Genomic DNA, 26,000 nt, shown 5'->3' with positions numbered 1-26,000 from the left:
AGGAAAACAGTGATCCAACCTTGGTATTTAGCTTGCAGCTGAATATTCATTCTTAATCACTGATACAGAAAAAAGGAGACTGACATGATGATAAAGACACTAGCAGACTGTATAGTTTTGAGGGAGAATTTTAGATAAAAATACGAGAAGTTTTTAGAATAAAACCTTTTTCTTATTCTGATAAGGTTGTTTCTTCATTTCAGAGAAAAAAAAAGCTACTCTTTCTTTGCTACTGCCAAGTAATACATATACACACATATAGATGTGTATATATATTTGTTTTAAGGGAGGCAGACACTATATTAGATTTGCCCTTTTTCAGGAAAACTTAAATCTCAACTTTTAGAGATCAACTCTATGTTCAGTCTCAAAATACTCAGCAATGGTGTTTCTGAAATACACAATCAAATCTCTAGTCTCCAAAAGCTTTTCTTTTTTTTCTCCACAGAAACCAAAGTTTAACAAGCATCATACTACATTTGTTACCAGCTGCTGCCTGGAACCAGGCTATTTTTATCTTTCAACTCTAACAAAAAATAGGCTTTTTTTCTTAGGTATAAAGCCATCACTTCCAAGCCAAGGGGACCCCTGCAATGTTTTTCATTTTGGTTAGCTATTTTGCACTCAGATTGTTGTTTTCACCACAGACCACCTCTCTGCCTCCATTCAACCAGTAGGTCTGAGCCACGTGGCTGACGATATCCACGGTGGAAACTTTCCATGCATGCAAGTAGGGGCACACAAACAAATCCGTGTTTGCACACATGGGTGTTCTTATGCATCCAACAGAAATACAACTTGGCAGCTGTCAGAAAACACCACAGAAACAATTGGCAGTTGCAGGCAAAACAAACGACACATCCAAGGGCTAATACTGAGAATCATATAGGGAATTATACCCTCAAAAAATAATATTGAGCAGATATATAACTTCTGGTAAGGGCTGGTGGAAGTGTGGTGGCAAATTAGTATTGGTGATGGAGTGCAATCCCCAAAAGCACAGTTGGCAGGAGTATGCATCCATGTTATTTGGGCAGAGCCATAATGTAGCAAAAACACAAGGTGATTCAGACAGCAACTGTTGCCAAAGAAGGAAAGGAGGATGCTTCTCCAAGACTGTGTGGCTATTTTTATGGATGACAAAGTTACTCCTGCACTCCCTAAATGGAGACTAATAAAAGCAATTGTTTTACACTACATTCGTGTTATAATATAGTTATCCTTAAAGGGATTTTATTTTTCTTTTATTTTTTCCAGACTCAAAGATTTCATGTGATATATTTTATTCTTTCTATATTCTACTTTAAAGAGAAAGGAGCTTTAAAAATTATTCCAAGTGTTCAAGATTTTTGTTCTTGCATCTCTGACTGCCAATTCCAGATATTTGTTCTTCAGAGGTTTTAATTGTTCTCCACCATGCCAATTTCTTATTAGATGAAACAGGAATTAACTCGTTTTGCCAAATTTAGGCAGAACGTAGACTTGAAAATATTGATGTTCGATGCTTTTACTTTCTTGTACAAATGTGTGAATATTCAAGCCTTATATACAGTATCCACAGGGATTCTAACTTGAACAATGTGTGCTTTTCCATGCTTAAAGTTCTTCATCATCTCTGATTACTTTCCATTTTAATGATTTCATTTAATAATTACATATTATAATTTTTCAAATGTAGACTCTCTTCTGCCAACTTGGTTTTTATGATTCCAAGAGATCATAAACCCTTACCTAGCTGCATAAATATATATATAGATCCCTTGAAAAATGATGTTATGATCACTGGAAGTATAAAATACTACTTGTTTAACTCTTCAGATGTGTAGTATAGAAATTTAATGTATCTCTGTATTTAGTGCAGCATATTCATGTCTACAGTATCTTAATAATCATATATCCAAATGGATCTGTTAAAAAACCATATATGGACAGGCTTGATTCCCATTTTTTGTAATCCTGCATAACTCTATCAGTATCTTTGATTCTGAAGACCAACAAACTTACCAGTAAGTTCAACAGGAGTTGTCTCTGGCTCTAACTTGGGTGTCCTGGTCCTGCTCCAAATGGTCATTATGCCAGGATGTGGAGCAGACTGCAGTGGTGGTGCTGATGAATGATCATCCCCTGTCCCTAGACAAGAGCTATATATCCAATTTCTATTATTGCACCACTCAGTAGCATTAATATAGTTAAACTTGGGATTTTTCTGGATCCTATCACAGATGTGGAAAATTTATTGACTTTCCTTTCCAGTGACTTTATCAGTTCCTTTTTCTCTGCACCACAGAGTCCAGACCAGTATTTCCTTTGGACATCCCATCTGTAGGGTCTCTTCATGGTTTGTCAGCAATATGCAGGTGGCATGCATCAGCTTCTCTGTAGAGGCAAGCGCCACCAATCTCTTTGAGGATCTGAAGAAGATCTAGCTGAATTTTCCATCACTGCAATGCATAGTAATAGTTTTTAGTATTCAGAGAATGATTTTCATTTCCAGGATGCTCTGCAAATGGTACCTGTGCATCCTCTCAGTGCTCATGTGATGTATGAAAGCATTTCATTCTCTATTTAACATATTGGGAAACTGAAACAACTTATTCAAGAGGACAGAGAAAGTAAACCTGGTCCTGGTTAAAAGCTGTTCATGCCTTCAGTAGTCTTGCTATTGACCTTAGCGGGGTTTAGATTAGTGCCTGGAAGATATGGAATTAGATTTCAAGAATTATTGACTGAGTCCTCTTCAATATATCTCAGCACAGTCACCTTCTGGAGGCATGGAGTCCCAGCTCACCTAGAAGGAAGTTTCATGAGTGTTGGTCCCCAGCACTCTGCTTGTGCTCTTGTAGATTGATTCCAGCGGTAAAAGAAACTGATGACAAAGCCGTGTACTTATTTAACGCAGACAAAGTTACTTACAAAGTCACATTTCCTTGGATGTGGCAGAAATTAATGGCAAATAATATTCTTCCACTTAAATCACAAACCTTTTATTGGCATGCAACCTAAACGCTCTCCCTCCCAGCTCGCTTTCAATGCCATGCTTGCAGTGTTTGTGGACGTGAATTTCCTTGTTGCCATCTTCCTTAGGTTTGTTTTTCTCTGTATCTGCACCACTGCCAAAGGAATATTCAGAAAACTGTACCTTATTGAAACCTGACATCTTTGCTTTGGGTGAGAGCATGCGTCTGTGATTTGGGCAGAGTTTGCTGTTGTTTCAGTTCACTACTCCTGTAGAGAAGCTGAAATGTATGTAGTAATTGTCTTAAAGAGAGAACAGCAGTGGTTAAATACAACTTGTGGTAGCATTTGTCAGATGATGATGTTTCTCCTTGGCTGCCACGTGGGACCTGAAAGATGCATACGGGACAGGAAGAACTTGCCCATCTGTCCATCTTCTTGTACATTTCCACCTGCTCCATACTTGCCTGAGAATGCTATGTGTCTACTATGGATATTGGATTGAATATGAAATTTCTTATCTGGCTAGGACTGTAGCTGATCCTACATTTGTACAGAGGGATGGACGAGATGCCTTGCTTGGCATCTTTCCAGTGCCATTTTTCCCTGGTCCTAGGAGAGGACAGGTATGACACAGTGTGTTGAGTGCTATGGTGGAGCTCTGCAGGCCACTTTAGCAGCGAGTGGTAATGATGGACTTCCACCCACAGCAGGATAGAGCTGCACCGGATGGCCTGCTGCGACTGTCAAAAGTCTGACTTTTAAAGATGAGGTCAAGTAAATTAGCATAGCCTAAGGTCTTCTTTGAATTGTATGTTGCCCTTTCACCTCTGACTTTATCTCCCAGCATTCACTAGCCATGAATATTTAATAAGGCCACCACTGCATCCCATGGAATAAATGACAGGCACCAAGTTTCAAAGCTGAATCTGAAAAGCAATGAATATACATCGATATTGAAAGAAAAGCATCACAACCAAAGAAAATCCTTTTTCATAAGCCCACTTATTAAAAGAAAGTAATGTAATATCATGAGTTTTCATTAATACTGGTCTTCAATAAGCCTAAAGCAAATCCTTGCTTGCTATGCGCTTGCTACGCTTGTTGTACAGAACTGTCTGAAAGTGTTGAAGGCTCACAGTCAGTGCATGGAGAGCAGGGAGCTTGCAGCTGAGATAGATATGAGCTCTATTGGAGTAGAGGTTCTCAATACTCAGTTGTCTTTCCCAGCGAAGATGATTATGGATGTTTCACAGGAATAATAATGCTAATTTTTAGCCCCCACAGAGTGCTTTACACCTGCAAAGTGCTATAAAAATGTGAGGTAATCCTCCCCAGTAAGTGAGTATTATTGTACCTGTTTTGCAGATGCAGACATTAAGATATAGAAAGGTCATCGGGCTGACCCAGGATCACATGGCTTCTCAGCAGCAGATTTAAGATGAAGAAACAGACCTGCTTGGTCACGTTCCATTGATCATGCTGTCTTGTAGTAAATGTAGCTCAAATTTCCTAAATATTTATATATATACATGTATAAAAATACTAGAGAAGAAGTTGTCTCCCTCTTTGCTTCTTCAAAATAAACAAGCTCCCAAGCTACCATACCTCGTGTTTACATGTATCATTAGATACTTTCGAGTTGCTAGTCAGAAAACTCAGCAGAAAACCCATGGAACACCAAAGTAACTCTCCTCTTTTAAATAATTAATGATGCCAAATAGCAGCAGTGTTATGCCAACAAAAAGTTCGGTCTCTCAAAATATTTTATTCATTATGCCTCAAGAAACCCAAAGCCTTGTTTTTAACGAAAGCAAATTTCAGAAGTTGGCTCTCAGTTCATCTGAAACATCTGCTTATTACAATTCTTGATGTTACAGCACTGGTGCTCCCCAGTAAATCTTTCAGCTTTAAATAATATGTATGGAAGTCTTGGCAAAGAGATCAGGAAGGAAAAAGAGTAACGTTTGCCAAATATGCATTTTACTTTATGGGCTGTAGTAGTATATTTTAATAATACATGTGTTGAAGAGTATCTACTAATCCTATTAAATAACAGGACAAGAAGGAATTCATTCCAAGGTTCAAAAAGACCCCATTCTACACAGCTGAAACTTCATATTCCAGGGTGAAATGGTTAGAAGTCTTGGCTAACTGCACTTCTATAAAACAGCCAGAAATGGATCTTTCTCTACTATTCGTAAATCAAGGTCACTTATGTGAGAAGGCTGTGTTGTGATAAATCTGTCTGACAATTAGATGGAGAGGGCATATCTATGTTAAATTATATTCTTTGTATGCCCTGGTCAGAAGGGAATGTAAACACCACAGTAGCATTATGAAACAGAAAATTGCATTCCTAGATAATAACAGATATTCATTGTGTATGGTTTTACACTTTAATGTGCTGTGTTTTACTCAGTCATATTAATATTTTAAATTATGTAACATTCCCTTCTTTATGCATAGTTTATTTTTTTTCACTGAAAATTCATCTACCTCTCCTTCTCTCCTCCCTATTGCTCTGCCTTTTTCCTTCTTCCGTTTTTCCTTTTCCCTTCTCCTTTTTTTAACAATGATGCTTGGGGGGAAAAAAAGCCTAAAGCAAAACTGTCTGTGCAAGAAAATAGTAACAAGTAGTTTCAAGATTTATAAGCCAGGATTTTATGTTATATATTTACAGATTCAATCTGTGTACCAGGCTTTGATCCAAGCCTTAGCATGATGACTGGAATCACTCCGATTAACCCAATGATACCAGGCATGGGGTTAGTGCCGCCACCACCACCAACAGATGTGCCTGTAGTCAAAGAAATAATTCACTGCAAAAGCTGCACGCTCTTCCCTCCAAACCCAAGTAAGTGAATCTGATGGAAGAATGTTACTTTCCTAAATATATTGCATGAAATATTTTTTATCTAATAAAAATTATGGGTTTTAAATAGAGTGTAGGCAAGTATGGTGTTTCCTTCTAAAGTCTACTCTGTGTGTAAAGCATGGTATGGTATCAGAGCTTATGTATTCGTCTCTGTAAGGTTGTGTAAAAACACTTAGACAGTTCGTACAAAAAACCAAAAATAATTACTTAAACAAAGCTAACAGATCCTGAAGATCCACACTTCTCATAGTAGAAATCTGTCTTTCCTGTAGATCAGAATGTCACAAAATATAATGATTATACATACAGTGCTGATCATCGCCGTGCTCACCTTCAGGTGCCCGCAGTTACATGGGACCAATCTGGTCTTGTGCCCCTGAACACAGCACCTTGCACCCAAATGCTGACTAGCTCCAGTCCCTCCCTGGGGGAGATGGAGCAAAAGGGGGACTACAGCTCCTCTCTTGCCATTTTTTGGAGGGCAGCATAGCAGATGAGTTCCTTCTCTTTGAGAGAAGGGACCAGGCTTCCTTCTGCCCCTTATGGGACTCGGTGCAAATGGAAGATTCTTCCCACTGAGCCAACAGCTCAGGTACAAAGCCTGATTTTGTGTATGTTAACCCCAGGAGTTTAGTTTCAGAGCCATCAGACCATCAGCTTTCACTATCACTGTGGAGACAAATAAGAAAATTAAGCAAATAGTCTGGTGCTCTGGATTTGCAGTGTACCCAGATCATGGTTTAATCAATCTGGCTGTGTGTGTGAATATGTATATATATTTCAAGGTTGTAACCCCATTTACTGTGTTAAAGGGCCAAAAAACTAAATCATGCCAATCAGATTCCTTCTTAGAGAATTACTTTTAGAGAAATGCTCTAGCAATCTACATATAAACAAGGTGAAGTGTTATGACAGAGTATATTTTTATACAGCCTTCAAAAATTTAATACTTTCCTGATTTAAGTGTGTATATATTCTGTACATATATACATAAAAATAACATTTCTAGCCACTCCACCTCATGAGCACTTGTAAACAGTGAGGTTATCCTTCCTGTGTGCTGGCGTCCGCTCCATTATCTGGCAACAAGACAAAACAGATAACCGGCAGAGCATTTTCATCATGCTGTCACTTCATCGTGCTTCCCACTTTGTTTTTCTGTTTGCTGTGTTCCTGTATGCTGAGATAGAAATGAAACTATGCTAAGACCAGGGAAAGGTGTCGAGCCCAAGTGCCCAGGGTGTATGCAGCATGGACTTGCTTGCAGAGGGCCCACACACTTGGCGAGTGTGGCGAGTGACGGGTACAAGCCAGAGATGGTAAAGTTCAGGCTTTTGAATATACTGCACCAGTGCTTGAGATCTGTGCTTGGGGTCAAATCAGTTGCAGAAGCTCCCCTGCTTTGAAACAGAATATTTTCTTTTTTTGATGTGACTGTGCAGGGAAAAGAAAGCTCCTTTTATACCTTACCGTCTGTCCTGGAGAACAACCCACAGTGGCAGGAATTAATCTCTGAAACACCACCTAAAACTTGAAAAAGTTTAGATTCAAGTAATCGTTTCTGGACAATCTCTGCAATATTCGATTATTTTGCTTCTCCCTCTCTCCCGCCTCCATGCTATGTTGCTGTCCAGAACTGATTAGGGGAATGAATAGAGCCAATGGATCAAAAGGCAAATTTTGTTTTCCAATGTGATTTCTGTTTTGACTTAGATCTTCCACCACCTTCAACAAGAGAGAGACCTCCTGGGTGTAAAACAGTGTTTGTTGGAGGATTACCAGAAAACGCAACGGAGGAAATTATTCAGGAAGTCTTTGAGCAGTGTGGAGATATAACAGCAATTCGGAAAAGCAAGAAGAATTTTTGTCACATTCGTTTTGCAGAGGAGTTCATGGTTGATAAAGCCATTTACCTTTCTGGTACTTCACATTCTTTAATGGATTTTCCTTGCTTCTCATTTGTATTTTGTGATGCTAATGTTTGCTTATTTTCTTAGCTTTTATCTCAGCAAGTCTTTCTTGAGCTCAGTGGCTGTAGCTTGGAGTGGCAAGGGGCAATTCTGTATTTCTGTGTCTGCCAAGACTTGTGCATGGTTTTGTATGTTGCTTACCCAGGAGCAATTTCCTGCTATCCCACAACAATGCAACAGATCCTGAAATTCACTACAGAACAATCTTATTTTCGATTTACACAGGTTTATATAGTTTTGCTCACAGGTTGTGGAAAGAGGAGGGCACTAGGCCAGGAACGCTGCTGTTTTCCAGTGCCAATTTCTCTGATAGGCTGGTAATTTCACTGGCATATTTTTATAGATTTGCAGTGCAGTCTGAGTAAAGTCTGCTTTTATGTGTGCATGTGTTCAGCTACCGCATGGGTTAGATTCTTAGCCCCACCTGTAGGCTACGTCTCTTGCCTCTGAGGACAACAAAAGCCACAGAAACTCATGTGTAAAATTTCAGAATCTCTTTTATTTTCCAACAGAGGAACAGACAAAAAAACCCTCTTAACTCACAGGCAAAAAAGTAAAAAAGAAAGAAGAAAAACTATGAAAAAATTTCTGCTTTCACATATCAGGCTTCAGTGACTGTCAGTGTTCTCTTAAGGTTACAGGCTCCTTCATATGAGGGTTGGCTTCCTAACTGAGCCCTTCTTCACCTTTCTGAGCTGGATCCCATCCCTTGTATGTATTTGTCTCCACAGGCTGGTTCATCTCTCTTTCTGGGTCCTGGAGAGACTCACGAACATTGTTTTGCCCCACAAGTGTAGTATAACACTTTCACCTCACATGCAACATATTCTTAAACAAGGGCCAAGGACTGCTCCTTGGCCAAGACAAGCTGACACAGACTGGCTTACGGCCACCCGTTCTGTGTAGGATGACCTCGAAGGGACCCACTAGGACCATCCAAAATGGAGCCTGGGAGGCAGCTAATGGTTAGAGATATCTTGTTTGAGCTTCTACCCCGACCATCTTCTGTTTAGCAGTAAGGACATAACTTCAATGTCCTGTAGGTGTTCATAGGAAGCTCACACAGTTAGAAATAAGTAGTCTTTCAAATCACTATCAACTACATCTTAAAATGAAAAAAAGAAAGAAAAGAAAGTATCAGAACTTTTGAAATATGTGGGTTTGTGGGAGTTTTTTCTAACTTGGTGCTTGCTTTAAATATCTGTTTGAAATGCTACAGAAAATTGTGAGTTTTATGAGGTCTATATAAAGATTTCTTTGAAATATTGCTGTATTTTCAGGTTTCTTCCAGATCTTCATTCCACCCTGGTTTTTTTTCCTTTCTTTTTTTTAATTTTCAATTCATTTCTTTTTCCCTCTTCATCCTCTCTTCCCAGTTTCCATCATTCCTGTTTATTTGTTTATTCACATTATGCTGTAGTTCACTGGGACAGGTTACAGGCATCACAGTAATAAGAAGCAGTAGCACATTTCCCAGCTTCCAACTTGTGTCTAGGGAGCCCCATCTCCACAAGGAATGGAGCAGAGGAGGGACACACTAGGTTCAGTAGGAGCTGGTATTACTGTATATGATACAGTGGCAAGAAGGAGACCAAAGAAAAGCTCAGAAACGTACAGGCTGCCACCCTGGGTCAGAGCCAGTGTCCCTCTGTTTCCTGCTTCTCGGCAGTTGACTGCACCCTTACTTCACTCCAAGTCAAGTCTTATTTTATTTTTGTATGCCTTAAATCCTGGAGAACCAGATTTGATGATTAGAGATAGGAAATTGCCTGTGCTGCTGTGAGTCCTCATTCATAACATACTAGAGTATGCATTCAGAATAAGGGAAGTGAGCAGAGATGGAGATGACAGATTCCCTTCCTCATCCTTCCTCATCCTGAATTTTCTCCCAGTTTATTTCCAAGTTCCTGATCCATCCTTCCTTCTTCCGTTTCCTTTCGTCACAGTTGCACTGCTGTCTACGCTTCCTCCTACCGTCTGCTCTGCAGCCTCACTCCCCATCTGTCTTTTCCTCCACAGTTCTTCTTTCTTCTAAAGTGTTGTACATGTATCTCTGATAAGATCAGGGAAAGAACCAGTGGAGCTGATAGGGAGGAGGAGAAAAAGCAGGGGTACGCTGCAGCCAAGTTTCACTTCTTTTCACCAGTGCTGAACTCTGCAGATGAAACAGGGAGCACTGACTGTCCCTCCACCACGGCAGAGGAGGGAGGTCTGGCACTAGGCAGGGGCATGTTTTATTTGTACTGAAATATTGGTGGTTTTTAACCAGTCTTTATTCCATTCACAAACATAATGTATTCTGAAATAGTGGGGATAAAGCATATTGTTAAGGCGTTTTCTTTTCCCTGTAAGAGACAAAAGAGACATACAAAGAGAATTTGTGGTTAATATAGTGTGTGTGTTATATTAGGGGAAAGTCATGCCTTTGATATCAGTAATATAATGATAATTTTGTCTACCTAATCAGTTTTATCTGTCTACCCCATCTAATCTCATCAAACTTTGTATTTATCCTGTGCTTATCATCAGAACAGCACAAGTGATTACAAAATCCATCAAGTAGTTTAATCACTGTTTTTTTTTCCTTTCTATTCCCAAGTAAACGTATATGAAAAGGAGACTGGGAGGTGGGTAGAAGACTATGATAAAAAAGTTAACTTGAGGAGGGGTGGTTTTCATTTAGTCCTGAAAGTTACATTTTGATCTCCTGAGGAAAACACTTTCTAAAATCGACATACCAGCCCATGAGAAAGCTCTTTCTCCAAACTGTGTGTACTTTACTCTTGTGGCTGACAATTCAGTAATACCTGCAAATATTGATGGCCTTAGAATTGAAAATATGGGACGAACAGGTGGCTTGAGACAGACCTGTTTATACCCCAAAAGCCTCTGTATGCATTTTTCCTGTGCTGATATTTTCCCCTGTGGGTTTCCATTTAGTACCGTGTACTGGTTTTATTATATGTTCTTGCTGATCATCATCAACACTCTGCTCTAGATCCCCAGTTAGAGAGCAGCTATTGGCCAGTCCCCAATATAGCAACACTCAAAGGTAAGTCAAGCCACAGTTTTGACTAGACTGTGATATGGAAATACTGTGTTTGATTTTTATTTAGCACCCTCATTAATTTTTCCTGTTGCTGCTCCTTTAAAGTGAGGATCTTGGCAAGTTCTCAAAGTCTTTTCCTCTGCCATTGTGTGTGCAACTGAAATTAAAAATGACAAGCCAGGCACGCAGTTACTGCTAGCTGCAGTCCTGAGCAAAGAGATGGGGAAAAGGGTCTGTGAAGGCAATTCATTGCCCATGAATGAGGCGGAGACAATGGCAGGTGGTTCTCTCATACATTCAGATACCTTTGAACATCAATAAGGAGCCACTGGAAAAGAGCGAGCCTCCCAGCTACCCTGCAGCTCAAAGTTGCCAACCCAGATGGATGCCTGGGGATCCCATGTACAAAATAAGACCTGCCAGTTGTGCACCCCTTGCTACACAGCGTCTTGCTGGGTATGAACCCATCAAGTATCTGTTCTTCACTGGCCTTACCATTGGTCCTGTAGTGTCTGCAAAGCCTTGTTTAGGACGGTGCAGGAAGCCATGCCAAAGGAGTTCACTGTTTTTCTTCAGGGAAAGGTGCCAGGCCTTGAGCAACTTGATCTGAGTTTGAAGTTGACCCTGCTCTGAGAGAGGGATTGGACTAGGTGACATCCAAGATCCCTTCTGACCCAGGTTATTCTAAGTTTCTGTGCTGGTGGAAACCACCTGGCTGGCCGACCACCTTCAGTCTTAAGAGTTAAAAAAGCAGTCAGATTTTTTTGGTGTGATTCATGGGCAGTTTCAAAAATCTGTTAATTTGGAGACACTTAAACTGGTTACCTAAAGGGAACCATTTGTCCAGTGCTATACTGGGTACTGGGTTTTAAACTGCAATTTACACTGTTCAGCGGTTGGGGTTTTTTTTGCATTATCCCCATTTACTTCAAATATGAGGGCCACTTTAACAAAACTCAGCTTTGCTGGTGCACACACAGCCTGTAGATACACAGTCCTTTTCATTAGTTCTTTATTCAGATTAAGTGGGGCTTTGAGGTCCACAAGAGTCTTGCGTTGTGCGATGCCATGTTTCTCACTCTGTCGACGCCCAGTGTGCTCCTGCCAGCGGAGATGAAAGATGGGGGGAGAGGAAGAGAGATTGTGTCTTCCTGGAAAGTACAGCCCAGCTGGGAGATCTAATTTTAGGTTCATGAGACCTGGCACCTTGGCAGTGTCCTTTCACATTGCTGATAATGCTGTTTTGACCCAGAGCAATCACTGTTTGAGGAATGCAGCTGGTGAGTCAGGCTGGGGGGGTTTAACATTTGTCATGGTTATCGGGGATAGATGCACCACTGATCCCTTTTGGCTGACCCCTCTGCCTACACCTCTGTGGATAAAACTATATAATTGCTCTCTCATTAGTTCAGGACCCAGCTCTGAAAGGTTACCCACACTCTTCTTCTATTATGTATCACTGAATATGGTGTATCTGTAACGCCTCCCTTCAACACCTTGTGACTAGAGCTACATATATGATCACAAATGGCCTTCTGGGGAAAAAAGTAGTGTTTACTCCTCTAGACAAGAGAAAGCAGAGCAAAATAAAGGGGGCTTTAAAATAACAATCAATCACCTCATTTGCCTCTCTTGTAATATTCAGTTCTACTTCACCTCAAGCTCATGAACCTTGGAGACCAGATTTGGTAAGTTCCATGGAAGTCTTTGATGCCTTCTGGCTTTGAAGGACCTCTGAAACACTTAGCTCAAATTTTTCACCTGGGTTTGGGCTCCTTGCAGGAAAATGAAAGTCACACCTCTTCCTCACTAACAGGCTACTTAGCTGAAATCCACAAGCTGTTTGAAAGGAAAATGTCAAATCAAAAGGCACACGGATTGGTTTTTTTGGAAGGATCACTACATATATGGATATTTAAAGACTTTGAAGTGTTTGTCTCATATGCGCTGTAGAACAGACAGTCCCTTGTGTTCATACAGCAGGATGTTTTTCCAGCAGTAAAACAAACAGAGTATGCCTAGATATGCAGTTTTGCAAAGATGCTGTTAATCTACTACACAAGTCTTAGCTTTCTGTCCCCGGAGAGAGTTCAAAACTGAGTTTTAACTGTGGTGGTGATGTGCTGAAGCTCTTCAAACCACAGGCAAGCCATGAGACTGAAAGGCAGGTTCTCTTGGATTGCTGTTCAAAAGCAGCAAACACCATTTTTCCTGCCATTTTGAACAGGAGTTTCCTGACCCTGCAGTGGTTGTAGTAGTGTGTGTTTCTGAAGAGCCTTCTATGTGCTAGCTCAACACAGAGTTCATCCCCGCAGCATCCCATGATTTGAGAAGTCTCTGCTGGGCTGCTCTGATTCTGAGGCTACTGCAGTGGGTTGGCATGGAGAAATTAGAGCTAGTCCTGTGAAGACTAATTAATTTTACCTGCATCTGAAGGCTCCGTTTGCAGCTTTCTATGTAGTGTTTTCTCACACTTCCTCTGAATCGGCATTTTAAAAGTTAGAGAAGCTGTTCTGTGAGTATCTTTCAGCCTTGTAAATAAAACTCAAAAAAAAAGATAGGTGCCCAGCATATGTTCTTCCACACTATGGTCACGAAAAGCTCCTTTTATAGCTTTAACATGATTTGTTTGTCCTCTGACAGCAGTCAAGGGGTTTAGTTCAGAGCAGGGCCCTGTTGTACTGCTGTTTAGCACCTGACTTAAAGCCCCTGCAGTCTTCTAGCTTTAGCATAAGATACAATTATGAATTTGTAGAACATCACGAAAGATGAGGCACAACGAGTTTCATTATTTGTTCTGAAAGGGGTCTTGCAAATGTCTCATAAATCCATCCACACTTTTAAAATTACTTTAAAGACCGCTGAACTCAATTCATTTGTAGGTGATTTATATGTTTGCTGCCAGATTATTTCCAGTGGGGGATTGGGAAGTAATGTTTGCAATTGTAAGGCCTCAAACTTTGAGATCTAGCATCAATGCAGTGATGCCACCACCCTCTTTGTGGCACAGGAATTTATGTAGCCCAATTTTCTCATTCATCTGTAGTCATGATTTTTATAAAATTCAGCCTTTTCCCATACTTCCAATTCCTTTGTCAGGCTGGAGAAAAACACTAAACTGTACATGATCCCGACAGGATCAGGGGAAGAAAGACTCTACATTCAGACCAAAACATATACTTTTTTAGTAGTGTTTTTTTGTTTGTTTGTTTTTTTTTTTTTGATTTAGCTGCCCTTTGCACTTATAAAGGTTGGGAGTATCAAGTAAAAAAAATACATATTTTGAGAGAGTTCTAAACAAGAATGTAGATTCTGTATGCTTGGGTCAACTTTTCAGCTCATGTACTATGTTGATAGGTGATGCAGAAAATTGCGAGGAAAAATGTGTGGATGAACATTTATCTTCCTGTGAAAACACAATGACCGATAGATCCTGCATAGATATGTGGGAATCTGTTAATGTACATTTTTACTTAGCTGCACTTGAGGGGAAAAAAAAGAGAAAAATAAGCAAAGAAGTCCTGCAACAGTTAGTTCTGCTTGTTGATTTCAGGTTACCGCATGAGATTAGGATCTAGCACAGACAAAAAGGATTCAGGTCGCCTTCATGTTGATTTTGCTCAGGCAAGAGATGACTTTTATGAATGGGAATGCAAACAAAGAATGCTGGCCAGAGAAGAACGCCACAGACGCAAAATGGAAGAAGACAGACTGCGCCCTCCTTCTCCTCCAGCAATAATGCATTATTCTGAACACGAAGCTGCTTTGCTGGCTGAAAAATTGAAAGGTAAGCAGCATTTGATACTTTTCAGTGTATTATTCCTTAAGAGCAAGAGCCATCCAGAAGTCAGAGCAGGGGAGCTGATTTCTCTCCGATGTATTTCATTACTTGCCCTGTTAGCTTTCCCTCGTTCCTCTGCCATTTCTATGCCAATGGTAATGATACTCACCCACCTGCTAGAAATGTATAATGTCTGTTCATCTACCTGTGCTTTAACAGCTAAAACACAACCTTCAGAATACTACACTGGGGTTTCTTTCTGTTCAGTTGCTGTCATCATCTGCCTTGGAAATGGTCTCATAATAAGAAAACCTGTTGCAAACATCCTCATATTAAAGGCCTGATACTTAAAATGTCTTTATCACTTGACTGATATGTTACTACAGTACATGCATGCGACTGTCCCAATTCCTGGCATTTAAATTGCCATCATGAGCTGCATTTTAACATGCTCTTCAGATGCAGTGGGTACAACTTATCTCTGACACACACCATCCATTCTTTCATTCCCTCTTTAGGGTTAGAATTACTTGTGCAAGATAGCGTCTTGTTTTGGTATGTGTTTGCTTGCTTGTGTTTTTTTTCTAAGTACACTTACCGAGTTAATATTTTTCAAGGGTTCAGCTTGAAGATTCCTGTCTTTAATAGTTAACAGAGAAAGTAAGAAGCAAATAAATAAAATTATTCATGGTAAAGAAATTTAAAAAAAGATCAAACAAACAACTCCTCATACCCCTTAGAGTTGTATTTGTTTTCATTAAGTGTTTAATAATTATGTCTGGCATTCTTTCCCCACGTGGGGGCCAAGCACGTTACTGTACTGTGTGCCAGGTCACAAGAAACTGTGATTCTTGCCACTGTTTCAGAATTATCCAGATTAGACTTAGCCTATCTATCTGTCAACACAGTGGCCTCAGTTCTAACTATGAAACATGTTTGGGAAGCTGAAGAAGGACAGTGCAAAGTGTTGCATCCTTGGAGCATGGAGCAGAGATGCACCCTACTGTCTCTCTGAGTACTGCATTGGTCGCTGTTGTCACTGTTACCTTGGTCTGTTATTAGTTTGGCTGACTGATATTCTCACACATACACTCCTCTATTAAATAATTCATTAAGTAACTGTGAGATTGGTAAAAAAATGCAGATGGATTGAGAGACCAGAAGATAAGGAGGAAAGTGGCCCAAATATGAGAATTTTTAATTCTTACCTAGCTTTCAATCCAGTTCCTCTAGAGGTTATACAATACAGTACAGAGTTTTAGATACATCTGTTCCCAGAATCTGTTTTCAGTTGAATATTTTAGGATATAATCCTTTATAGGGAAGTTTTTCTTTATGTAGTAAGGCCTAGAGTTTTCCTGAACTAAGCCAGAAAATGCAAGAAGTCTGGACAATTTCTTCCGTATGGCTAGCCATTGCTTGGGGCAACTGAATGTGCGTTTTTGCAAGATGCTTAAGATGTGTATATTTAGAAGGGTTTTTCTTTTAATTCTGGAAAGTTTCCATACTTAATTAAAACTTATTCCAGACATTTAGATCTTTCGTTCTCCTGAGGGACATTTGACCAGAGCTTGGTATATATGCACAAGTTTAATATAGAAATACTGTGAGCACGATATAGACCAACACCATGTACATGACTATTCCTCTGGAAGTAAAGATGAACTTTCAGAAACATACAGAATTAAATATAATAAATTAAGAAACCAAAATAGTAAATTTATTTTTTATTGGTTAAAAAATAATTAAAATCCAGCAAAATAACATATTGCAATTTTAAAAACTTCACTAATTAGCAATTGCCTTGTAGCAAGATTAATGGCACCAGCCCAGGGTCTGTACAGATTGTTGAGGATGGAGAATGCAAAAAGCCCTCTCCTCTCACTGGTCATGAGTTGTCTTCTGTACTAAGTATTCTAGAAAGCAGAGGTGGGGTTCAGTCATTATACTGGTTTGCTTTAGCTTTCCTATGACATCATAGCCAGTATCTATAAGGCACTAGGATAGAACATTTTGATCTCCCTTGGACACCATGGATTCAACACATGACCCCTTTGTGACATCCTAAAAACAAGTAAACCAACACTAGAGAAATGTCTTTAACTGGCAGAGGGCAGTTCATGTCATCATATATTCACAGGTTAAATGTGGACTTCAGTGAAACTAACAGAAGAGATATATATGTACACATATGTATACACACTCACACATATATATATAAAATTTGGGGTCAAAATCTCAGGTCTCTGGATATCACCAGATTTACATTGCTGAAAAAACCTGGACAATTCATTCTAAAGAAAAGAAGGATCAAAATATATCTGCTCTTGGCAGTATTTACCTTGAAAAATTGGGTTTTGAGCAGATGCTTTGCAGTTGTTTTCTTAAGGAAAGTCATGACCTCCCCATGGTACCCACTTCAAAAGACTCCTGAGCTCTGTTGCCAGCTCGTGAGACAGAGCTGCAGGTGCCCAACGTTGCAGGTTTCAGCTCCTGCGGTGCCTCCAGAACTTCACTGAGCAACACTAGCTGAAAAGCAAGACAAAATAGCTAAACATCTGTCATCCCAAGACACTGCTTTGCAATCACAGATGTAGACAACTTGGTCTGAATCCAAGCAACTTGTGTTGTCAAAATAACCTTGGAAATTCCTGACAGCAAGGAAATCTAACAGGGAGCAGAGATGAACTAGTCTCATCAGCCAGTCCCCTGTTGTGGTGTAGATATTTATTGAGTCTATAACAGAGGTGACAATATCTTTTTTCACCTTCTGCAAACTGCAGCATAAGACTTAAAGAAATCATTGTTTTTGTGTACCAGACTTGGCTGGAAACCCGCCCCAGTGTTGTCAGCATATTCCTATTCCTCTCATGTGCTGAAGTCAACTGGTGCAGCACTAACTGCTGTAGAGGAGAGTGAGTGAGAGAGTATAGAGGATCTTTTATGCTAGTTGGAAACAAAAGTTCATTGTAAAATTTCAGCCAGCTAGTCTCTACTGGTATGGAGCTTCACAGAAAAAAAATAATTGGTTTCTCAAAATGCATTGCCTGGTGACTGGGACTGGGAATTCACTACATATGAGGCCTTGCATACCTGCAAAAGCATGAGAGTTTATGACTTGCTCTCCATTCCCTGCTCTCTGTAGACTATCCTGAACCCCTTCATATCTGCAAAGAACTTGGTTTGAACACCTGATTTATGCAGAAATAAGGAAACCCATCAAACTGTGGACCAGTGCAGTTTTTCACCACTTTCCATTTCAGACTGTGATGCTTTATGGGTATTTTCCTTTTCCTTTTTCCTTTTTTCTTTTCCATTTTTTTTTTCTTCTCCATTAAGGTCTTCAGGGTCCTGCAAATTAAATCCTTCATAACTTTTTCCTTGTTGGCAGTGTGGACATTTGTTTCTGCACCTTTCATGTTGTTAGCCAAAGGTGTATTCACTTTTCTTTTCTGTAAGTGCCTGTGATGTTGTTCCTCTCCCTATCCACCTATTGTGCTTTGTTATTTCCACTCTCCACTCTCTGACATACTGCCAGAATTTTAGGTGTAGGTCTCATGGATTTGAACCTGTAGCTCTAAAAGTATAGGCCTACACTACTAACTCTCATTGAGTAAACATTCTTTGAGCTGCTCTCCATTGATAATTTGCTAGTGATATTCTCTGCTGGTCACAGCCAGAGCCAAAAGGAGAGAAGCCAAGGAGGTGATAGTTCATAAAAGAGGAGACTACTGCATTGGAAATATGACTTGTCACAAAATATTGGATTTAAATTTGTTTCGTACACTCCCATGAGAGAGTCTCATTCTTCATGAGTCCAGCACACAGAAGGCAGAAGAGCTCTGTGCCCGGATTATCAGAATTAAATGAGCTCCAGCATTCAAACTAGATGGGTAACATTGGAAGAACATGAGCTCCTTCTCATACCAGGCCTATGCGGATCAGTTTTAGGTTTGTACCACACATTTTAGGTTTGCAAGCTGGTTGGGAAAATAAAACTGCTATTTAATTTTGCATGACAAGTTATTTTTGTTTGTTTGTTGGTTTTTTTAATTGACCTTCCAAACTGCTAAAGTAGATGTGAAGGAAAAAAGCAAGATAAAAAATCGGTGCCATTTGTTTAAAATGATAAAGTAAAATTTCACTTTTTCAAAAGGTACTCTTTAAATCTACTTTTTGATCCAAATATTCCAAAATTTGTCATGACATTGCAAATAGTTTCATCAAACCATTGTCTTATTGCCATGGAATAAGATAACAGCTAAGCATAACTCAGGTTAATGAAACTTCTGGCCTCCTTTCTGACACCCTCCTGCCTTAGGTAAAAATCTGTGTTTCCTTGAGGAAGTATCTCAATAAATTCATAGATGTGAATTTTGGGAAACCAAGTTTTTTTACAGTAAAGTGTAAATGTGAATTGCCTCCTTAAATAGCCTTTAAGAATAGACCCTGAGTTCTCAAACGAGCAGAATATTGTGTCTTCTGCTATTACATTACAAAAACGTGACCTTCTTGTCTTTTGGTTCATTGCAGCATTTTGTTTGGTGTGTGTCTTTGAGATTTTAATTCCTCAGTATTAAATCAGATGCATTATTACTGCACAGTGAGATGTGTCAGTAGATATTTAGGATTAAATTTGCATACTCTGACATCTGTTTTCCTGGGTGCTTTATAAACGTTTGAGTAATGTGGTGCCCAGAACATCACACAACTGGTGATAGGCTGAACCTTTTATCCTTAAGTGGAACACTGCTCTGTCAGGTGCATTGGAACAAAACATTTTAATCTGTGTGCTTATGACATTTTCGTTTCAAAGCAGAATTCTGAACATTATGGTTTTCTTAATTCAAGCATATCTGTACCTAATGGTATCATCTTCAGAAATCACTTCTTGCAAATAAGCTCCTTTAAAATACTAAGTCTGTCTTATTTGCTGCAGGTAGCTAAGTAGATCTACCATATAACAAAGACATTTCTTTATATCTGAATATCTGTTTTTTAAATATTTTGAGCAAAGGAGACATAAATATCTGCACATTATATACAATACCTTGGAATTTACCTCCCTTTTAAATACAGTGTTTCTTTATGAGCACAGGAATGTTATTGGTGTAGTTTTCTATTTTAAAAAAAATATAATTTGAAAAATTGAGAAGCAGCTTCTTTGCCAGGCACTGTATTATCCCCTGAAGAGAGAACAGATTGGAAATTTAAATAAATAGATGGCAGTTACAGTAGAATGAACTAACCGGGGATGCATCTTGTGCAAGATTCAGGTAACATCAAGCCTGACAATCTCAACCCTTACACATTGTTTGAAATATAAACAACATTTAATTGCTTGGGAGATAGGATATTTCACTGAGAAGAAAACCACGCAGCTTTCATTATCACTCTGCACTTGAGAGCCAGACTTGTGGAGCTCTACAGAAGCAGTGCAGTTATCCAGAGAGGCAAGTCTCATGCAGAAAGGATCGAATTCAGTGCAGGGCTACGTCAGAAGGGGAGGCAAAGCTGAGATCCTCCAAACAGACCCAATGAATGCCAGGTTTAACTGCTGCTGAAAGACTCCAGACCTTTTTTTAGCACAATCTTTTTTTATTAGTAGTATATCAGGACAGAGCCCTACAACAGACATGTTTCAACGCTTTAACGTCAAATCTGTTCACTCACCCTTCCCGGTTTTAGATCATCATTTTCTCCTTCCTTCTTCCATATGCTGCTGACATCTGCTGTGACACAATACATCTGGCTCCAAGAGCCTTGCACAGGGGCTGTGAGCAGGCATGGTGCAAGGGCACTTTTGTCTGCTGGCAGAAGAGCATAAGATGGGTTCAGCTATCAGCAGCCTGCTAACCCAATTCCCTGGGCACCTCCTTCTGAGAGCCTGCAAGAAGTACATTCACTGTTAAGTATGTTACTAAAAGTGTCCTCCCTCACCTAATCTGTATTGTATCAATGCAAATTTTAGGGTTTTAATATAAACCCACTCGATTAAATGTACCGCACTGCAAAATGACTCGAGTTAATTACTATGAGCTGGGAAATTGCAGCTTACCGATCTGAAAGTTTGTGGTGTGATTTTTGAGAAATAGGGAGGAAACTCAATACCCTCATAATTACTTTTTATTGGAAATAATGGCATCAGCAGGATAAGATAATGGATTTCTGTATCTCCCATGAAACACCCACCTCTGGAAGAATCTTGTGTGATTTAATTTGAAAGAAAGAGTTTGATGATACAGGAAGGGGAGAGTACCTTTTTATTGGGTTTGCATGGCAAGGTTTTCGTAGTGGGAGGGCTACAGGGGTGGCTTCTGTGAGAAGTTGCTAGAAGCTTCCCCCATGTCCAATAGAGCCAATGCCAGACGGCTCCAAGATGGACCCACTGCTGGCCAAGGCCGAGCCCATCAGTGATGGTGGTAGCGCCTCTGGAATAACTTATTTAAGAAGAGGAAGGAGAAAACTGTACAACCGGAACCAGTGAGAGGAGTGAGAGCAACAACTCTGCAGACACCAAGGTCAGTGAAGAAGGAGGGGCAGGAGGTGCTCCAGGCATCAGAGCAGAGATTCCCCTGCAGCCCCTGGTGCAGCCCACGGTGAGGCAGGCTGTGCCCCTGCAGCCCACGGAGGTTAACGGGGGAGCAGATGTCCACCTGCAGCCTGGGGAGGAGCCCACGCTGGAGCAGGTGGATGCACCCGAAGGAGGCTGTGAGCCTGTGGGAAGCCCACACCAGGCTGTGGACCTGTGGAGAGAGGAACCCATACAAGAGCAGTTTGCTGACAGGACTTGTGACCCTGTGGGGGACCCATGCTGGAGCAGCCTGTTCCTGAAGGACTGAACCCCATGGGAGGGACCCACATTGGAGCAGTTCATGAAGAGTTGCAGCCCATAGGAAGGACTCATGTTAGAGAAGTTCGTCGACTGTCTCCCAGGGGAGAGACCCCACAATGGAGCAGGGGAAGAGTGTGAGGTTCCTCCCCCTGAGGAGGAAGGAGCAACAGAAACATCGAGTGATGAGCTAACTGATCACAACCCCCATCCTCTTCCTCCCTGTGCCACTGCTGGGGAGGAGGTGGAGGATTCAGGAGCAAAGTTAAACCCAGGAAGAAGGAAGGTGTGGGAGGAAGGTGTTCTTAAGATTTGGTTTTATTTCTCATTATCCTACTCTTATTTGATTGCTAATAAATTAAACTAATTTCCCCAAGTCAAGTCTGTTTTGCCTGTGGCAGTAATTGGTGAGTGATCTCTCCCTTTTCTTATCTCGACCCACAAGCCTTTTGTTATATTTTTTCTACCCTATCCAGCTGAGGAGGGGAGTGATAGACTGGCTTTGGTGGGCACCTGGCATCCAGCCAGGGTCAACCCACCACAACCTTTTATTAAATGCATATGCATATTTTTATCAAATCTAGTTTCAGTTAATCATTTATTACATAACTGGAAAAGTTTCTTGGTTATAGCATACAGTTAAGACTATTTAAGAAATAGTAAGGTGGATATTAATCATTCTTTAAAAGAACCCTTTGGCAGTAAGAATTTGTATTCCTTGATTCTCACTTATTATGCAGTGCCATTGGGTTAAAAATGTTATTAATCCCAAAAGTACCAGACTGATGTGTGGGTTGCATGGCACAATTATATAAGGTATTCGAGCAGGAAAAAAAGAAGGTGAGGGTAATAGCTGAAGAGTTGTGTTTCTAGGTCAGTGGCAGGCACTCTGTGCAGGAGAAGCTCTTAAGCCGAGAGAAAAATAGGTCTTCATTGTGGCACCAAAAGTGGCATGTGCTGGGAAGCAAATTGTTCCTGATGCACAGGGGAACTGGACTGAACCTGCTGATGAGAGAGGTTAATAAACCTTTTCCCTGACCTGATTCACCCACAGCAGCCCCTACTGCGGTTTATTATTTTTTGTATTGAATCCAGTGTTTGTAGGTTAGAAATCTTAGTTATAGTCTAATAAGTTATTAAATCAGAAGTCAGATTAACAGTAACCTTGGCAATACATCCTCCCCTGGCTGCAGTTACGTGGAGTGAATAAGTTTGCATTCTGAACTGACCTCTACCACTTTCCTATAATAGCTGAACTGGGCCCAGTATGACAAATTGGAACTGGAGTGTGACCAGCTGAGCAGCTCCAGGCAGATCTGGGGGCAGTGTAACTATGAGCAAAGGGGTAGTACTGAGCAGGCGGGGATGAGGCAGGGGACACATCTTCCTATGGCGCAGCTACAGCTGACAGAGGACAGGCTGTCCATCAGAGACAAATAGATGGGATATATCGCACGACTCTTGTCCCTTCTCACAGTCATTCTCAGTGCTCACAAGAATACCTTCAAGGGGTGTTTGTTAACTGGATTTCTACTTGTCAGGGCAGAGCTTAGCATAAGGGCACACCTGCCCCTTCCCATTTTACAGAAGAGTCAGAGAAAAATGAGATCATTAATGCAACCCAAAACACATGCAGCCAGGACAGGAGCTTTCTAGGTGTAGTCATTAAGATAAAGAACAACAGCTCTGTCTTTTCAGCATCTCCTTGCAAGCCTAGGAGATTGCATTAGGGGAGCAAGATTAGGGACAAGAGATAGTCCATGCTGACTCTGGACAGTGACATAGCCCATAGGACAACATAGAAGGATTTCTGTGATGTAGACAGGCTACAGGTGTTACTATCTCAGATTACTTTTCAATTATCTCAGATACTTTTCAAACGTTTGAGAAAGCCCAGGGTTAGAAGATACTAATGAGGCTAAAAGCAACTGTATCCCAGTGTTTGATCTCATCCTAGCTAGAAATCCAGCATACAAAGTCACTCTCAAAATGCAGAAATATGAAGTTACCTATATTTGCAATACATCTCTAAATGTAAAAATTATAGTGATAAGTGTTTGAATGCCTGACTTCAGAGTGATGAATTAGTCTGTCTTCTAAGGCTAAGGCCTTAGACACTGTTACCTGGGTTGTGAAAGAATCTTACAAAGGTGCTTAACATTGAGAGATAAATAGTTGCAACATTTCAGATTACCCTGAACTGAATTATGCCCTATGTTACATCAGGGAACCTCCATAAATTGGAAGTAAAATCTGTTTCCAACACCTTATCCCAGTATATAATTTTGTAGCAGTTCTTGTCATACCTTTTTCTATTAAAAAGTTTATTCCAGTTGGGGTTACTTAGAGGTAGTCAAATTATAAGCAGAAAAATGTAAACCATTTGTTAACAATTATTCCTTTTTTTTCATAGAAATATCCCTGTTGACAATTTCCCAGGCAGCTCTAGGGATGCATTTTCTTTTCTTTATTTTTCATTTCATCTAAGTTGTGATCTAGGATTTAAGTGCCAAATATCTTTAGTTGATGTAAGAGGAATTTGAAATATCTTATCTCTAGAGGCCTGTGATTGAGTCTAGCAGCACTTGGAAATCTCTGTTGACAGACACCCAGCAAGCCATCCTCAGTAGATGGGTAATATTGAAACAACATAGCATGCATCACAGCTTGGGGTGTAACTGAGAACCCAACACAGGTACACAAATGCTGGGTAGGTGTTCTGTAACTGGTGCACTTGTCCAAATGTAGATGTCTGTTGCAGACATCTGTTGCATATGAACAGGTCACCCCAGGCTCCCTTTATAGCCAGTTGAGGGAAGCAGGCACTTCTGGGGCACAGTTCACCTCGCCCTCAGACAGCTAAAACAGGATGACAAAGCCTGTCCAACAAGTGTCCATCTCTTTCCATTGACGGTACCAGAACCCTGCGGTTACTAAATCAGGTGTTGACATAATGGGGATGAATTCTACCTTATTTACTTAAAACATTCTGTAACTTGGAGGAGAAAAATGCTTTAAGTGTGAGGAATAATTTGCCACATGCTCATTTTAAAAGAATAATTACATATGGGAGCATGTCTTATATAAAGGAATTATTTTAAGAGTATGTTTTTAAAGGGTGTATATTTATGTGCATCCTACTGCAAGGGAATCATTTGGAACAGAATTAGGAGTTTTGTTTTATTTTTTTAATGAATGGCTGCAATCATAAGGCAGTTCTTGCTCTGCTTAAATTAGATTCCATTGCTGCATTTCTTCTACTACTTATCTACTAAATAAAAAATAAATGAACACTCTGGTATAAAAATATGATTTTTTAAGTGAACCTCTGATTGCTCAGAAAGAGTCAGTGTATTCTGGATGAAGAAAATTAATTCATAGTGAGTTACCTTATTCCAGTCACTGAGTAGTCAACTCAGGAATATAAAAGTTAGAAATGAAGGTGGAATAAGGAAATTTTAAAACTGTAGAGAAAAGATTTTATTAACTGATGTGCTCCTGTTGTGCATATATTACCCTCTAGCATTTTTTAATGTATCTTCTAATTATGTTATCAATTAAGATGCTGATGTTTACCAATGAAAGGATTTTTTCCTGCTAGTACAGAGATATGAATTAACTATAACAGGCCCACAGACCGTTGCAGCTCCCTGGAAGTATAGTATGCTGAAAACAAGTTTTCAGTATGTCCTTTTAAATGGGTTGAATCTATGTGGCAGGAGGATGGCGTGTTTATGAACATCCCTTACAGACACCAACTGTGCCTGATAAAAACAAAACAAAGGGAGGGGTGTTTTAATTTCATATAGGCTCTATAACAAAACAACACACAGATGTGTACTGGGGAGAGATTAAAGTGAGAAAAAGGGAGAATGCTTCTGTGCAACTGATTTTCCTGATGCATCTCTGTGAAACATTCTGCACACTGTCTCTTCACAGGTCACAGTGTACCTCTTCAGAGGTGCTTCTATGTATCATTTCTCCCAACTTTGCTGTTCATATCTTGACCTAGATTGAATGGGATAATTTACTCTAAATGGTACTTCAGTGTTGGGTGATAAATTATGTGTGGTGATATAGATAATGATGTCTACAAGGAAAAAAGAGGAACATTCAGCTGTTGTTACTGTCTACTCACAATCAGCCACATCCTTGGTGTTAACAGGCTAGTGCCATCAGCAGGGTGACCTGACTGTACAGACTGTTGGAAATTGCATGCTAACATTGCCAGAAGCCATTACAGGTTATTCTTATTGACTACTGTAATTATAATAAACATTATGTTCCAGGGATGAGTTCTGGCTGTATTGGATCCATGACATCCAGCTCTTCTGCATTTCAGCAGGCTGAAGATTTTTCTAGTGTTTAGATTATCCTAGTGCTTTCTTGAAATGAAGAGGTTTTGCACTAGTCTTGTTTACATTTGTCTTTTCTGAGGCCCATATTCAGCCAACCTCACTCATCAGAGCCACTTAATATATACCTGACACATACGTATCCAGCAACGCTCGGAAGTGGATTCAAGGGGACAATGT

The 26,000-nt window shown here is 40.1% G+C and overlaps 1 protein-coding gene across 7 annotated transcripts in view; it reads left to right on the top strand.

The window, feature by feature from the left end:
* Positions 1-26,000, top strand: part of ENOX1 (ecto-NOX disulfide-thiol exchanger 1) — a 383,297-nt gene that overhangs the window by 269,633 nt on the left and 87,664 nt on the right. For 5 of the 7 annotated variants that reach the window (XM_074859609.1, XM_074859606.1, XM_074859611.1 and 2 more), the window contains 3 exons: positions 5,639-5,812; positions 7,547-7,753; positions 14,406-14,639. In XM_074859609.1, the coding sequence (XP_074715710.1) occupies positions 5,639-5,812; positions 7,547-7,753; positions 14,406-14,639 (615 nt within the window). The remainder of the gene's footprint in view (positions 1-5,638; positions 5,813-7,546; positions 7,754-14,405; positions 14,640-26,000) is intronic. The other 2 variants (XM_074859612.1, XM_074859613.1) reach the window with 2 other exon arrangements.

Source organism: Strix uralensis, chromosome 2 (assembly GCF_047716275.1).
Source record: "Strix uralensis isolate ZFMK-TIS-50842 chromosome 2, bStrUra1, whole genome shotgun sequence".
Classification (NCBI taxonomy): Eukaryota; Metazoa; Chordata; class Aves; order Strigiformes; family Strigidae; genus Strix; species Strix uralensis.
This window is presented reverse-complemented; position numbering and strand designations above follow the sequence as displayed.